This window comes from Pipra filicauda, unplaced genomic scaffold (genome assembly GCF_003945595.2).
Source record: "Pipra filicauda isolate LSUMZ 115617 unplaced genomic scaffold, ASM394559v2 scaffold18_size4552066_pilon, whole genome shotgun sequence".
NCBI classification, from domain to species: domain Eukaryota; kingdom Metazoa; phylum Chordata; class Aves; order Passeriformes; family Pipridae; genus Pipra; species Pipra filicauda.
In genome coordinates this window covers 730,601-746,189 of record NW_024104298.1, presented here as the reverse complement: position 1 = coordinate 746,189, position 15,589 = coordinate 730,601, and the positions used below count along the sequence as shown (strand labels likewise).

Here is a 15,589-nt window from a genome sequence, read left to right as displayed (position 1 = left end):
TGGGCCCATTTCTCAAGCTTGTCCAGGTCCCTCTGGATGGAATCTTGAGTTTCGGATGTGTCAACTACACCACTCAGCTTGGTGTCATCTACGAATTTGCTGCAATTGATCCCTTCATCTATGTCATTAATGAAGATATTAAATAACATTGGTCCCAGTACAGACCCCATAGGGACACCATTTGTCACTGATGTCCATCTACAATGCTGATTACCTTCCTTCTTCATTCCCCATGCTCAATATTCCAACTGTGAGAAATGAGGGATCCCTTTTGTTTTCCCTCCTATCATAGAACAATTTAGTTTAGCATGTCCACTAATAGAGACAATATAAATATAACCCTCTTTTTCCATACTTAGATGTTCAGTTACTATAAAGACAGAAAAAAACAAGGACAGAAACATGGACTGAAATGCTTGGACTCACAATTTTTACATCTCTTTCCTTACAGTGCCGCCTACCCCATCAGTCAGAACACACAGACCTCACTTGTTCTTAACTCTGTTTTGTTAATTTTGAATTACTTGATGCTTACACTTACGTCTTCATAATGTGAATAGGCTGGCAATGGATTATAACTGATTTTCTGTCATTTTCAGAGTACTCTCACTAAGAGCCTAGAATCTGTGATACTGGCAGCTTTCTTTGGAAAACAAGCCAGGTGAAACCATCATGTAACTGGGAAAAAAGAGAGTACTAGACAGTGCAGCAAATACAACCACCAGATAAACCTCTTCCCTCGTGTATTCACTGCACATATGCTTTTGTGCTAAGGGAATGTACAACAGTAACTGCAGCACAGAATTACTTACAGGGCTTTAATCTCCAAAGGTATTTATGAAAGCTGCACAACTTACGCAATCTTGGCACACACCGAGCACTTCCACTGCCCGTCAGTTCCCACGACACGGCAATTACTGCAGACTCGAAGCTTGCAGGTTTGGCACAGGTCTCCTCTGTCAAAGATTAAGCCCAGGCTTTTCTGGCAGCGAACACAGACCCTGCTGTTGTCCTGCTGACAGTGACGGTTTCCGCCTTTCCTTCTCACTTCCAGAAGCTCATTTTTCAATTTCCTAGAAGTAAGAAAATAAAACCTTTTAAATTTGGAGATTCAACTCAATGATCTGTAAGAACTTTTTAACAGACAAACACTTTGTGCTAAAAATACAAGACATGAGTAAGTATATTTTCTGTATTTCTGACACACATATGACAAAGGAGAATAAATCTGTCCTCCAGCTCTCAGACATATAGTCAAGAGGAAAATCTTGTGGTAGATCAGTATAAGTAACCACAGAGAGCTGAGTAGTTCTGGACAACTGGTAAACCATCTTTGCTTGCCCTCCTCAATAACTCAAGTCATACTCAGCCCAACTTGACAGCAGCTCAGAGTTGGGACCATCCAGTGCATCCACAGAAGAAGAAAATCTTTCCTGTAAGTAGTGTGCAGTGTAAAGTAATGCTATTGCCAGTGTAAAGTTAGTTAGGAATGCATATGCAATTCTGCACCAGGTATTCAAAGCCTTAAAAAAACACAAACCAAAATATCTAAATAGGTAGTAATGTTATGTTGTAATGCAACAATTGAAATAAAAAAAAGAGACTGTTTGTTTAAATAATGTAACTTGCAGATCTTACTAGTTCTGTCACTGACTACAGAATAAAAACATTTGCATTTAAGACCTAATTTTGAAGGCTGCAATTTCAATTGTGTATGAGTTGTGTCTTCAAAAAGAAAATAGCTGTGAGATATAACTACTACATTTCCAACAGCAAAAAAAGGAATTTAAATAGAAAGAGGAGGGAAAGATAATTAGAGAGGCAGTTTTGGATGGTTATCTTCCCAAAACAGGGACTTAAACAGGACCCCACCATAACATAAACCTCTCAATGATAGCTATTTGAATCTTAATTTCTGACCTCAACTCCAGAGTTTTCCCTCCCATGCCACAGCTTCTAGCTCTTACCCCTCCCACCCTGAGCAAAAAACATCTAGGTTGGAAGGGAATATCGGAAGTCAGGTAGTCTAAACTCACAAGCCAAAGCAGAGACAACCAGACTGGATTGATCAATGCTTTGTCCAACTAAATCTTGAGTAACAGAGCAACTCCGAGTAGAGTCTGCAGTGCCTTTGGGCACCTGTTCCATAATCTAATTCTGTTTTGTTTTGTCTTAAATAATAATAAAAGAAATCCTTCCTAATATCTAACCAGACTCTCCAACATTTCATCTTGTTCCCGTTGTCTCTTCCCCTTTCCCTGTGTACCTCTCAAAAGAGTCTGGCTCCATTTTTTCTATACCATCGCATTAAGGACTTTATGACAGCAATCACATCTCTCCTTTGCCTACTCTTCTGAAGGCCAAGCAAATCCAGTTCCTTTTACCTCTCCTCACCATGCCCCAGCCCCAAATCATCTTGATGGCCCTCCGTTGGACATGATCCAGTATGTCAATGCCCCTCCTGTTCTGGGGAGCCCCAAACTGTAAATTGTATTCCAGATGGGGTCTCACAATTGCTGACTGGAGGGGACGATCACTAGCCTCAACTGCTAATGTAGTTGAGGTCAGTGTGTGACCAAAACTGTTGTGTTCTCTCAACACTTCTCAGCTGAAGCTCCATCCACTCAAGCACCAGACTCCTTGTCCTCCCATCCATCTCAACCTGTTCAATAAACAAGCAGGTTCCCTACTCTCTCCAGGCTCTTTCCTGACTTCTTCCCGCAACTCCCCACCCCCTAATCCCTTCTATCTTCAGCTGCCGCATCCTCCTCTCCAGAGTCCCAGCTCAGCAGCAGATACATTCTGTCAGTTTTAGGTGTGTGGGTACTGCTGCATCCCCATTACTCCACTTTCTTTCGTGCCCACCATCAGCCAGGAGCTTCCAAAGTCCCTCAGTCACACAGCACTCCAGCTCACCGAAATCACAATCTCTGCATACACGTGGATGCTTTAAGGGGGGTTTAAAAAAACCCTGCTACCAGCTTCACCTAAAGATCAATAGAAAGGATGTCAGAAGAAAAAACATGGAAGATAAAACCAACAAAAGATTACAGGTTGCAGCCCAGTAGAGGAGGCCAGGAACATTGCTTGGGCCACCAGAGAATCAGCTCTAACAGAATTAGGTTATTTGTGGATACATAGCCTTGCTAACAGTTGGCTTGCATTTTCCTTCCCACTGGGATCCCCTGAACAACAGCTGCTCTGAAGCCACCTGACCTGTGGATGTTCAGCCTCTGGCAGCTTTTGAAAAAGGGCATGTCCAATCCCTCCAGGCAGCGAACTGCAAATCCTGTCAAGTGTTTTCCTCTGCTGACCTCTATCCAAAAGTGATTGCTTCATTCTGCTTTAGACCTTTGTCTCACATCCAATCCAAATAGCCTTTCTCTTATGCCATAGCCTTCAAAATCCAGGTTTCATGAGCTTTCTTGGTACTTTGTTAACTGTTCTCACAGTTTATCGATTGCATCTTACATCTCCCTACTTCCTGTAGAGATAGATTTGGTTGTAGGCACACGTCCATTTCCTTCTGTCAATCAGCCAGCTCTAAATGCTGATTAAAAGGTGCCTTACACTACAGACACTGCCCACTGTGCTGCATGTTGCCATCGTGCACAGGGAAGGGAGATGTTCACTGCCTTTGCCACCCTCCCCCTCGATCTGACTTCTAAACAAGTTTACCTTCCAACAGCAAGAGTCAATTCATCTGCTTCTTCTGGACTGAGAGATAAAGGTAAAGAAGGTATTGTGCACCTTGGCCTTTTCCACATGCTTTGTCACTAGGCCCTCTGTTCCATTCCTAACCTTCCTCTGGCCTCCATTTTCTTGCTTAACTTTTCCTCCTGTTCACCTCACCCCAATTAATTTGATTGCAAACCTGGACCACCAATTCTTTGCTTGATCATAGGTCATTCTCTACCTCATCTTTTTCATGGTCTCCTGTCTAAATTGTGACTTTTTAGACAGTACAGATGCCAACCAGTGTTCAACAGAGACAATTGAATTTTCACTTTTTATCTATGTTTGTTAAGATTTGGTGAATCACATGCCACAGAACCAAAGGGGCACATCCAATTCAGTTCCAGTTTCCTTTGAGACCTGAACATCCGCATGCAGAACGAGAAACTGATCTTTGCCCAAGTGTCAGGGCAACTCAAAAGATGAATATTGTTTATCCTCAAATCTCAAAAGGGTTAAAATATTAAGCAGTAGCAAAGGCTCATTTTTTTTCATAACAGATTTATTTCCAGTGGCTTATTTTTACTTAAAAGCTTTAGATCAATAGTGACCTCTTGCATTTCGGGAACTTCACAGGCAGTGTGATGCCATCTTTTTTTGCAATTATCACTGTGTCCTATGGACTGCATCCAGGTGCCTAATGGTGAAACTAAACCTTCACTGACCTCCTTCCATTACAGTCTTCTCCCTCCTCCCTGCAAATTTTTGTGCTTTGCTAGAAGTATTATTGGTCACAAAATCTGTGGTTTAAATAATTCCAGTTTAAAATTACGAAATCTCTATCAGCCCAAACCAATAAACAGAACATTTTTTTTAAATGGTTGCTTAGAGATCAACATGTTAAAAAACTTATCAGTATTCTTTTGACATTAAAAAGGCATCATTCCTACTATCCTGTAGAGGTGACTGCAACAGATTTCCCACTTCTTATGCAACAGACAATCTAAAATTCTTGTCAGGTGACAGCTGATCTGTCAACAGCATGAATTCTGAGAAGTGTTTGTTTTTTTATTTTTGAATAAAAACTACCTTTCATGAGTTCCAGGAAATCGAGAGACAATAAATCAACCCACAGCTTCTCCACTCCCTTAATCAAATAAAATTAAAAAAATCAGAAAGGAAATAAGTAGTGTATGGACAGATACACTGGATATGAACTTGCATTTGAGATTCCCTATATTATTTGTTGAACTGAACTACTGATTGACTGTAACAAACATGTTCAAATCTTAAGAAAATAAAGAATGAACTGTCTCCAGGGCCTGGAAGAGTAGGAGAAAGCGGGTGAGTCATTTGAAAAAATCCATTATCATAACAGCCTCTAAACCACCAGAGCTGAGCTGCACTAGTTACACAGTATTGAAAAGGGATAACAAGTGCAGCCTGTAGCTTCACTGACTTAACAGCTATGCTTATCTCCCAAGGTAGGAACCAACTGTATTACAAACACCCAATTTCCTTTTGCCATTCTAACATTTGAGCTCTCTGTAATATCAAAGGCATATATTTAAACATGCAGTTAGATATTTTTAATCTTCAGTATTAAACAGGAATTAATCTTTATCAGTCTTCTCCTAGTAATATAAAGGGGAAAATAAAACTCAGCAGAAGCCAATTTAATAAGATGCTGGAAAAAAAAAGAATCCCATCCTACACTGAAGTTTCTAAACCATCTATCACAACAGTTGTTTGATAAAAGATGGCTATTAAAAAGAAATTTGTTTCTGCCAAGCATAACAGAATAAGTAGCCATTCCTCTAAACTGTCTAATAACTGTACTCTAAACTCTACTGTCAGAGAAAATATATTAAGTGAATTGGAGTTCTGTCATAACCAGTATTTCAGGCAATACTGAACAACTTAATCTGAACCTTTCCAAATGTGGCCTAAGAGGCCCATCTAAAATGTTAAAGCAGAAAACAAACCAAAGCAAAAAAACAACCAACCAACCAAACAATCCAATCCCCAAATCTTAGCCAACACTGAATTTGAAAAATTACTCAGATCCTAGATTAAGTCCATATAACAAATAAATATGGAAATCCGAGGTCTCGAAATGACAAGGGGGAAAAAAAAATCTGCAAGGACTGCAATTCTACAAAACCCACCCAGAGGAGCAGCAGTCATAACTCTTAGCACAGTTCCCCTCCACCTGCCAGAGGCACACAAGAGTCCCTAAGGGAGTCTGATTCTTCCCTACTGATGCTAAAAATTACAAGGCAGCCAAAGGCACTTGATCCCTCACAAATGTAGCCTCCAGAGATGAAATATTCCCAAACCCCTATAACCCTGCAGAGGAAGTATTGAGAAACCTTAACAGATCCATTTTTTCTTAGTAGTATGCTTTATCCGAGAGCATATTTATTCCCCAAATATAGAAAGTAGAATAACTATACTGCTGCAAGAGGCAAGACACTCATTGTCCAAGCAGTGCCAAATTAACTCTGTAAGCACGATCCACTTGCTTTGAGTCAGGTAATATTTTTTATACCAAACTGACTGGTTTGACTGGGTTTTTTTCATTCTAGTAGGATTTCAGAAAACTTTTTATTTTGATTTCTTTTTCTACCTTATCTCCTCTCCCTTTAAAAAAAACCCAAAATTACTGTAAAATTTAACAGCATACATAATTCCTCAGTTTGATTTTGAAATTTCTCCTGGATGTTCCTTCTCCCCGTTTCAAAAACCTTTTCCCTCTTAAAATGTAGAAGAGCAAAATCCAAGTATACCTAATTTTGTTTTGCCATTCTAAATTTCCAGAGTCCAAAGAGTCGTAAAAAATTAAACAAAAAAAAAAAAAAAAAAAAAAGGCAACCCTCCCCATCCTCTACCAACTACAATTAAAGAAATTAAAGAAATTAAATATATTAAACTGCTTCTTCACAGATGAATAGACACATCCTTCTTCTGAAGCTGTGCAGCTGTTAACTGAGATACTAGAGAATTTTTCTGTGCAGGAAGTGGCACCAACATACGTCTGGAGCATGAGGAAGAAAGGAAGTTTCCTCCCCGGACTGATCCTCAACACCTTCTACAAATTCAACCAGACTCCCTCCACTGTCTGGCACAGTATGTTCAAAGTAACAGTAAATACCACTGACAATTCACAAAAGGAACTGGGCTATTATCAATTTCCATTGAGATCTCCTTGCATTGTAAAATCTGCTTGAGTATCTGAAGTATTTTTTAGATTATTATTTAATAAGCACAGAATTTCCCATTTTGCTTATGTAACATGTCTGCATGATAAAAGGTTGATAAAAATTATTAACTGTGTTAAGACTACTGAAGTGTGGAGGCTTATGGGTGACAAGGCAAGGAAACAGGAAAAAGGCAAAAGTGAATTTACAAAGAAAGAGAGATCTGACATAATGAATGCAGAGCCCAGTGAACAAAGGGAAAGTGAGGCATAGGAACTGAGATGATACTGGATACCATAATGATAAACTTTCACAGATGAACAATTTTCTGCGTAACTCTCTCATATTCTCAAATAAAAATGGTTACTAAGATTAAAAAAAAAAAAACCAAAACCAAAAACAAATTGCTTGTTGATTTCTTACTAGTCTGACAAAAAAAAACTGTACTCAGAATATGAGAATTAGTCACCATCAGAAATTCTTTCAGCAATGGAGGATCGTCATTCTCAGAGAACACAGGACACCAAAACAAGCAAGGTAACCCTTAGAGTAACTGGCAATAGTAACTACTTTTGATGGAGAACTCTTTACTTCAAGAATAACAATGTGCTAAACTGTTAAATTCACTTTCCAAATGACTGAGCCACCAGGCAGCAACTTTGTTACTTCCCATAAGGGTACAGAGGAGAATATGCTTTAACACAAGGGCTCTCTCCTTCGAATATTTATAGACAGTTTTACAAAAACACAGACCATGCACCATGCTATATACGCTAGCTTGCAACCATTTCGTGCTTATAAACAGATCCAAACGTACAGTCAGCAGATGTCAATACCCATTCCCATTCCTCAAACTTCTTCTTTTCCCCCCTCTAAAGTACTTGGCTGTAGCTACCACATGGTGGTGTCCATGCTAGCAGTTTTTTCTGCATTACACTGAAGGTAATACTCTAAATTGCCTCCATGGATCTCTTTGGACTGATAAGGAGGTGCCATTTTGGTTAAATGAAAAAGACAAGGCTGCTAACTTTGCTTGTCAATATAGATCTGTAGCTGGTGCAATTCTGGTAACCAAAAGGATTCAATAATAACCCATTAAAGGCTTTCCCTTGGAAGAAATTGGCATGTTCCTTCTTTGTTTTCTCAGTGCAGCAACTATTACACTTTTGTCCCCTCCTCTAAAAGCATGGCATTCATAGTTTTGCTCCATAAAGAACGAAAAGAACCTTTGTATTTTAAACTCTAAGAAAACAGTTCAGGTAAGAAAGCAATGCACACTAGCAGTGTGCCATGTGTGGCACTCTGTGGCAGCAGAATAATATTGATGTGAAGATGTCAAATAGCTCCAAATTCAAAATGCCATGACCATCAGACCCAGTTCCCTGTGTACCACCACAGCTGGGGAGGAGGCAGTGGGGCTGCTGTTGGAACAGAAACAAAGCACCAGCAGTTCAATGAAACACACCCATTCTATGGTGCATCCCCCTTTCCACAGATACATCCTTTCCATTTCATATTGACTTCATGACCTGTCACACTGCACATTATATGTGATATTTGTTTTCATAAAAAAGGTCTTAAAAGAACAAAAGTGTTTCAACATCGTAAAAGGATGGGGAGACAAGGACAAAGATACAAGTTTCAGTTCAACACATTCAGTTCAGCATGTCTTGACTCACATGTTAAAAGAAACTTTTTTACCATCAGTGTGGTCAAGTTCTCTATTTTTAGCTGTTGTAGCTGTGCTTAATGATTTTACTCAATCTTGGCATTTGAAAAAAATCATGCTGATAATTTAACTGATGTCAAAAGCATCATAATGTTTAGAACACTGTAGGTGATTTGCACAAGTAATCTACTAAAAGCTTTAAATCACTATTTAAAGAAAACTTCTAGTCATGCAAGATGCAAACAGAGTTAAGAAAATTAACTCTAATCTTCATTAGAGATTGATTATTTGTATTATCAAAACTAGACCCCAGAAAAGGAAATTGCTGCCTTCTGTGTTTTTCTCACGTGTAGGTGAAATACTTGTGCATCAAATAAAAATACAAGAACAGCCACCTGCACTCCAGAACACAAGTATGAGCAGTGATAGTGAAAATAACCCTTAACAATTTAATTATTAGGACATCCTCCTACATTTATCATTGTTTTCATGTTAAATAGCAAGGTTCTCTCAAGTTACAGTGGTTTTTGAAGACTAATAGGAACAGAAAGAAATAATTATCAAGATGGATTCAGAAAGAATGGAGCAGACAAATAAAAATTCTTCAGTACAACATGCAAGTAAACATCTTTCAAGAGTGAAAAATGCCTTGAAAAAATAAACACTTTGCTCTTTTGCAAAGTACTTCAATAAAATATATAACAGATTGTACCAAATGGAATTCCAAAGACAACAAATGTTCCTCTGAAGTATAGTTACAAGGCACAATTAGATATCCTTACCAAGCTGTATTGAGAAAGAAAAATTAATATGTCTCCTAGGAAGCAGATACCCATCAAATTCTTTATAGTTTCTACATTTTGGAAGTCCTTTATAGACTACGTTACACTGTTATCAGGCACAATATAGTCTAGTGACAATGAATCTGAAACCAATTGGTTCATTTACAGGTGCTAGAAATATACATAAGCATCACATTGCATCATTAGTTATCCTAATTGGCATATTTCAGATTAACTCAGTTTTCAGCATTTTCTTAGGGTGTTCTTTCCATTTGTACCAAAACACTGATAAGCCAATACCACCTGTGGCTTTACTGAACTGTATCTTCCAAAGATGCCTTGGGTTTTCAGACTCAGTAGGTTTGGTAGAGTGACTTCCAGCAGTATCAAAAAAAACCCCATAAAGCTTGAGGGTTTAAGACATCATATTAAAGCAAAACAAAACAACAGCAATAAAACTCCCCGAACTAAGCAAATAAAACAAAACAAAAAAAAAAAAAAAAACACAAAACCTCAGGAGTTTCAACTTTCCACTTGAGACTGGAAAATGACGGTAGTAGAAAAGAAAGCTTTCTGGGGCTTTAGGAAGCCAGTGATCTGATGCACTTCATACTGATGCCTTTGACAGATGACTAGTGGCTCATCATACATGTCCAAGGCCACCACCTTAGAAAACTGAAATACTTAATTTGAAATTTTTATCTTATTACTAAATAGAGAACAATGCCTAGAACAAACAGTACTCCATCTGTTTTCTTCTTCATCTGACAAACCATTAAGTAGATAAAATGATTAATTTGCCCACACCACCATGAAGAAACACTTTTCCTTCCAATCTGACAGCAGCAGAAGCAACCAGTTTTAGCCCACCCAGAGAAGCTACTATTTTGCCCCAGGTAAATGGGCTGCACACCAACAGGGGCATTGCACTTACACTTGGTTCTTTTGACAGAGAAAAACTTCCAAACACAGTGGCTAACTCTGCATAGATTTCCAAGTAATAGTTTTACACAATAGAAGCCTCAGCAGGTGCTGAACGTACATCTGTGCAATGCACTGTGTCTAAAATGCTTTTTAGAAAATCAAAGGGAAAAACAATGAGGTCTGGATCGGAATACATGGAAAGAAACCAGCAAAGGTTGGAAATCTTCCCTTTGTCATCCATTACACTCAGCAGCCTCGCCAACAGCATCCATCCACACTAAGCCTAATTCTAAGAACAAGCACTGCATAAAAGTTTAAAAGGGCAGTGTGGAAAAGTGAGAGGAAGCAGCAAGAACATCCTGGAAAAGCAGAGGAACTTTCACAGAATTGATACTTAGCTGAATTAACTCAATTTGAATCACTTAAAATATCTGAATCTCAGCCTGTCTCCACACACAGTTCTCTGAACTATGATTTTTATTTTTTCTCCTCAGAAAAGAACTCATGGACTCTGTTAATACCCCGAGATTCTACTTCTCACAGTTTTTGAGTTCTACTTTTGAGATCCCCACCCGAGATTACCAGTTTTATTTATTTATTAGTAAATCTAAGCCATTTGAAAAATCAAACACCCCTCCTCCTCCCTATTCTGTAAGTACTACAACAATAAAAAAAGGTCATCATCTCACATTTTCCCCAGGCTTTATGCAGTCCTGAAGAGGCAGATGCCAACTTTCTCTCCCTCTAACACCTTCCAAACTTCCTCATCTCAGAAGGCACACCTGTACAGCACCTCTCAGAGGAAGAAAGTTCAAGAGCCTTACTAAAGCCTTCCACTCACAGGGGAAATTCAGCAAACTAAATCTACAGAATCTGAAATTTATAAACCACTACTGCGTATTTTCGCACTGGTTATCTTCCTTACACTTTTGCTTTGAAGTGTTGGACATCATTTTGGTTTACAGAGAGCCACACTAGCAAGAAATATTCTTTTTAGCACACTTGGACTTCTAATTAACTGTGTCTTCTCCCAACACTCATCCTTCTCCTGAGGCATCAAGAAAACCTTCACTGGGTACAACAAAAGTATCTACTGACCGTATTTTTAAAAGCAATGACAAAAAGAGTTACCTTATTCTTTTATCTTCAACTTTTTTCAAATATTCATCTCTCTTCAGTACTCCCAGTATTGTTTCCCTTTCATGTTCCAACAAAAATGACAAATTGATGATCTCCAGGTGCTTTGTCATGGTTCTCCAACAGTCACTCCTTCAACAACCACTTTGCCCAATCCGTTCTTCCAATGATTTATTTGCACAAGTCCAAAGGCACGTTTGTGTCAGAGTTGCAAGATCCACACAGTCAAGAGGTATTTTGAAAAATGCTTCTTTAAATTAACTGGGTGGCAAGATTGTATTGCTTTGCCTTCCAGCTACACAAGAAATAAAGGTTTCTCTTCTGTTTGTTCCTTGAGGAAGCCAGTCATTTTCCTGGTTACTGATGCCCTCGGGTCCTGACCGATGCTCACCGACACACTGAAGGCTTTCAGACTGCATTCATGAGCAGCTGCAGAATCAACTTCCTGAATAATTGTAGTTTGGAACCATGAAACAACTGGGTATAGTTATTTCAAACTACCTGAAAGTCAAAACAAATATGTCTGGGTGATTTTGAAATTACCATCAGAATCGGATTTGAGAAAGGCTTAATCTAGTAATGGTTTGGAAGTCACCAAAGAATGGCTTTCAGACTATCAGGTTTTTCAGTGGCTACTTATACTCAACTGACATAAAAGCATTTTCTTTCCCCTCTAACCCTCCCAAGAAAATAGTAAAAAAATCTCACTCTTTCTGCAACACAGATCCAATTATCAGTGTCATTTTTATCAGGTAAGAAAATGGGACAGAAGATCAATACATAAGTTATTGCACAACAAGTCAATGCAAGGCAGAAATACAAGTCAGAATTGCCAATTATGAGTTTACTATTACTGAAAATTGGGAAACAAACAAACCACAGACAACTACTCCTGGTTAGATTGCTATATTAAACATACAAAAGCTAAGTAATTAAAACACACAAGGAAAAATTTACTTTTATTCTCTGTGTTTATTTTAATAAGAAAAAAACTTCCACAACACTGGACCATTATGTTTGTTCTCAAATTCCTGAAAAAGGTGTTTTTATTCATACCAAAAGGCCAAGTTACTTTTAAGAAAAAGAAAAAATCCAACATGTGAATTGCACTCTGTCGCTCTCAGGAAGGCCAAGTTCTTCCTTGAATTGCCTAGAAAAATGCCTTGTAAAAACAGCACTTTCAACCCAATCAGATCCCAACACCAGCAAACTAGGGAACACAGGGCATTGGCATAGAACTCATAGAGTCAAGTTCTGCAGTCAGAGAATAAGCTATTTACTTGGCTGGTCAAGGTGCTCTGAATATCTGTTCATCTGTTCATCAATTTTCCTTGCAAGGGCAGGTGACACACACCATTATTCTGAAAGGCATTTATTATTTTTAACTGGGAAAAAAATGCCATTTTTTATTGAAAATAGAAAGCTAAGAGGTAAAGGGGAAAGACTGAGCAAAACAATTAGAACTTTAGGACAACAAAAGTGTTAAAAATGGTCTCTGACCCCACCATTATTGTCTTGATGATGTGCTGCAGGCAACTAATGTTCTTGCAGAAGAACAGTACAGTGGTACAACAAGCAGGCTACCAAGAACACTCAACCTTGTGAGATATATTCTGGCACTGGGAATGTAGGGAAGAGAAAAACCACTTCATAAAGTTAACTTGACATGTGGACATATTTTCTGAGCTTTTTCCCTTTAACTCTAAAGAGGTTAGTGCTCCTACCAGAATATAAAAATCCACAAATATTCCCTTAACATCGTTGATCCTTAGAAGTCCTGGAAGATTTTTCTCTCAATACAGAGGGGCACATATGAAACCCAAAATTACTAACACACCATGTCATAATTGGGAATCCAGTTATTTCATTTGCACATGGAGCACAGGGTCAAATATACAGACCCCAGAGCAGAATTAAGCACTGGTAATGCTTAGGCTGATGAGATCATAAACTATCTCATAAGAGGGACTTAAAATTTCAGTGAGTGCTACACATTCCTGTGCCAGATGTAAAGCAGCTGAAAGATTGCTCCATTGAGTTTCTTACAGGACACACACCATTGCCAGTAGAGGCAGCACTTGCAGGTAGAAAGGAGGTAGGATCTAAATTCCACATGAACGGAGATTCTTCAGAGCCACAGATCAACAGGCACAGCTACCCCTGGCTATGCTCAGGAATAGGTAGGGAAGAGGATAGATTTAGGAGGCAGCACTAAAGGTGGTGGTAAGAGGTCTGAAGGCATGGAGAGTGGAAGAACACAAGAAAAATTTAACAGAGGAGAGAAGGGAAGAATTATTCTTACTGCCCACAAGCACAACCTGACATTACAACTGATCTCCAGGTTAACGCTGCTCTAAATGCCAGCTGAGACTGGCTTAGAAACAGCAGAGTAGAATCACTGGACAGTGCTCTATTCAACAAAATTCTGGTATCTCATGCTGTCAACTGGATGGTGAACTACGTGAATCTTGAATAGAAATCACTACAGTCTTGTAATGACAACAGAAACTATGTAAGAGTTTACAATACAGAGAATAATGCAGAGCATTATAAAATTTACCAAATGGACAGAGAGTCCCAAATTACATTCATGTTAAAAACACTAACAGAAAGATGTTTGTAGCAGATTCTATTCTTATAGGACAACTAAAATCAACTGAAGTTTTATTCCATTCACAGCAGGGTTTGTGGCTTTCTATTTTTTACTGAACATTCCTGGGAATAGATCCTTCAGTTCCATCTATGACAAAAATCTTGTGGTTTTTAACTGTCTTTATCACCTAGCAGAGCAATTTGACAACTGTCAAAAAATATAATTTTACCTGCCTACATGTTCTATGTAGGTAAAAATATATTGTCAATTAGCAGAAATATTCTCCTAAAGAGACAGGATGGCAGCCTGTTTAATCATCTCAGTATTAGCAAGACATAAAACCCACCAATGACGGCCTTAAAAAGCAGCATCCTCCAATTTCCCTTACTGCTTTGGTGGAAACAGTCTCCAGCACCTCAAGCACATCAGCAACACAGCTTTTGTGTTCAGGGCTGCAGTAACAGACCTGATGCTGGAACAACTCAGTTTTTCTGTCTGCCAGCTGTCCAACAAACCTGTACCTACCAGCTAATTGACATTAAGGTTCAGACCCACTTCATTTTCCAGATTTTCTTCTGCACTATGAAATTGCTACTCAAAAATAAGATTTCCTAACCAGACACTACCTAGCTGTTGAAGCTTTAGCAAGTAGCTCAAGAGAAGCTGCTATTTGTTGTGTCTTCCTTCTAAACATGTTACACTCCTGACCTAGCTGATGTTCTCTACCCCAACCAGCTGAAGTACTGGCAGCAGTTAACTTTACATAAACCAGGTTTTTCCATATTCTCAGATAATGTTACTCTTGCAAGGCTAACTTCAAGGACTGAAGATAGTGCAGATATCTTTACCCTACATGAAACAGATCTAGTAAAAAATCCCTTGTCCTAGCATCCTACAGCACTCCTGCCTAATTAGACAAATTCTGTGATGAAACCCTAAGGACACCGCTGTTATTGTGGCACGTGCTGGTACAAGACGTACCAAAAACATCCCCCACCTCTCAGCAGGAGACCATCTGGTTTGGCTCCCCTACCTTTTGTGATAAGTGGTGGGCATTTCTGTTACACACGTAGTTGTTAAACAAAGAGAACAATGATAGCACAACCAGCAGGAACTCTTGCTCTATGGGAAAGGAGACTAATAAGTAGTGAGATACTGTTTTTTACAAGCTACCACTTAAGACTTCACTGCTTCAGACAACACATAATTAGAGATCAAGTCTGTACCTCACATTAAGACCTAATAGGAAAATTTACTCTTCTCCTTTCATTAACTGCTTTTGCACTTTCTAAATGGTCCAGAATAAATTAGCTGACAAGAGTTGAATCATGAATCAGCATAGGGTTTAAAAACAAATCCAGCTTTTAGAAAGTGACAATGCCCCTTTTAACAGACTTGTGATGTTTTATTAAGCAGCCTTGGGGCTCGTTAGGATATGTGGTTGTTTTCGTCCTAGAGCCAGTGAAGAGTTCACACAACAGAGCATTTGAGAAGCACTGAAAGGCAAATTAGGATACATGGAAAAATAGCCCCTAAAAGAATGGGCTTTGTTCTAATCTATGTTCAGTAGATAGATCATTGATTTCTTAAGTCAGAGTAAAGCAATGAT

The 15,589-nt window shown here is 38.8% G+C and overlaps 1 protein-coding gene across 5 annotated transcripts in view; it reads right to left on the bottom strand.

The window, feature by feature from the left end:
- SYTL5 (synaptotagmin like 5) overlaps positions 1-15,589 on the bottom strand; it is a 90,713-nt gene that overhangs the window by 47,797 nt on the left and 27,327 nt on the right. For all 5 annotated transcript variants that reach the window (XM_039380183.1, XM_027741972.2, XM_027741974.2 and 2 more), the window contains 2 exons: positions 11,382-11,888; positions 858-1,073 (listed from right to left, as the gene is read on the bottom strand). In XM_039380183.1, the coding sequence (XP_039236117.1) occupies positions 858-1,073; positions 11,382-11,500 (335 nt within the window). In that variant the 5' untranslated portion in view covers positions 11,501-11,888. The remainder of the gene's footprint in view (positions 1-857; positions 1,074-11,381; positions 11,889-15,589) is intronic.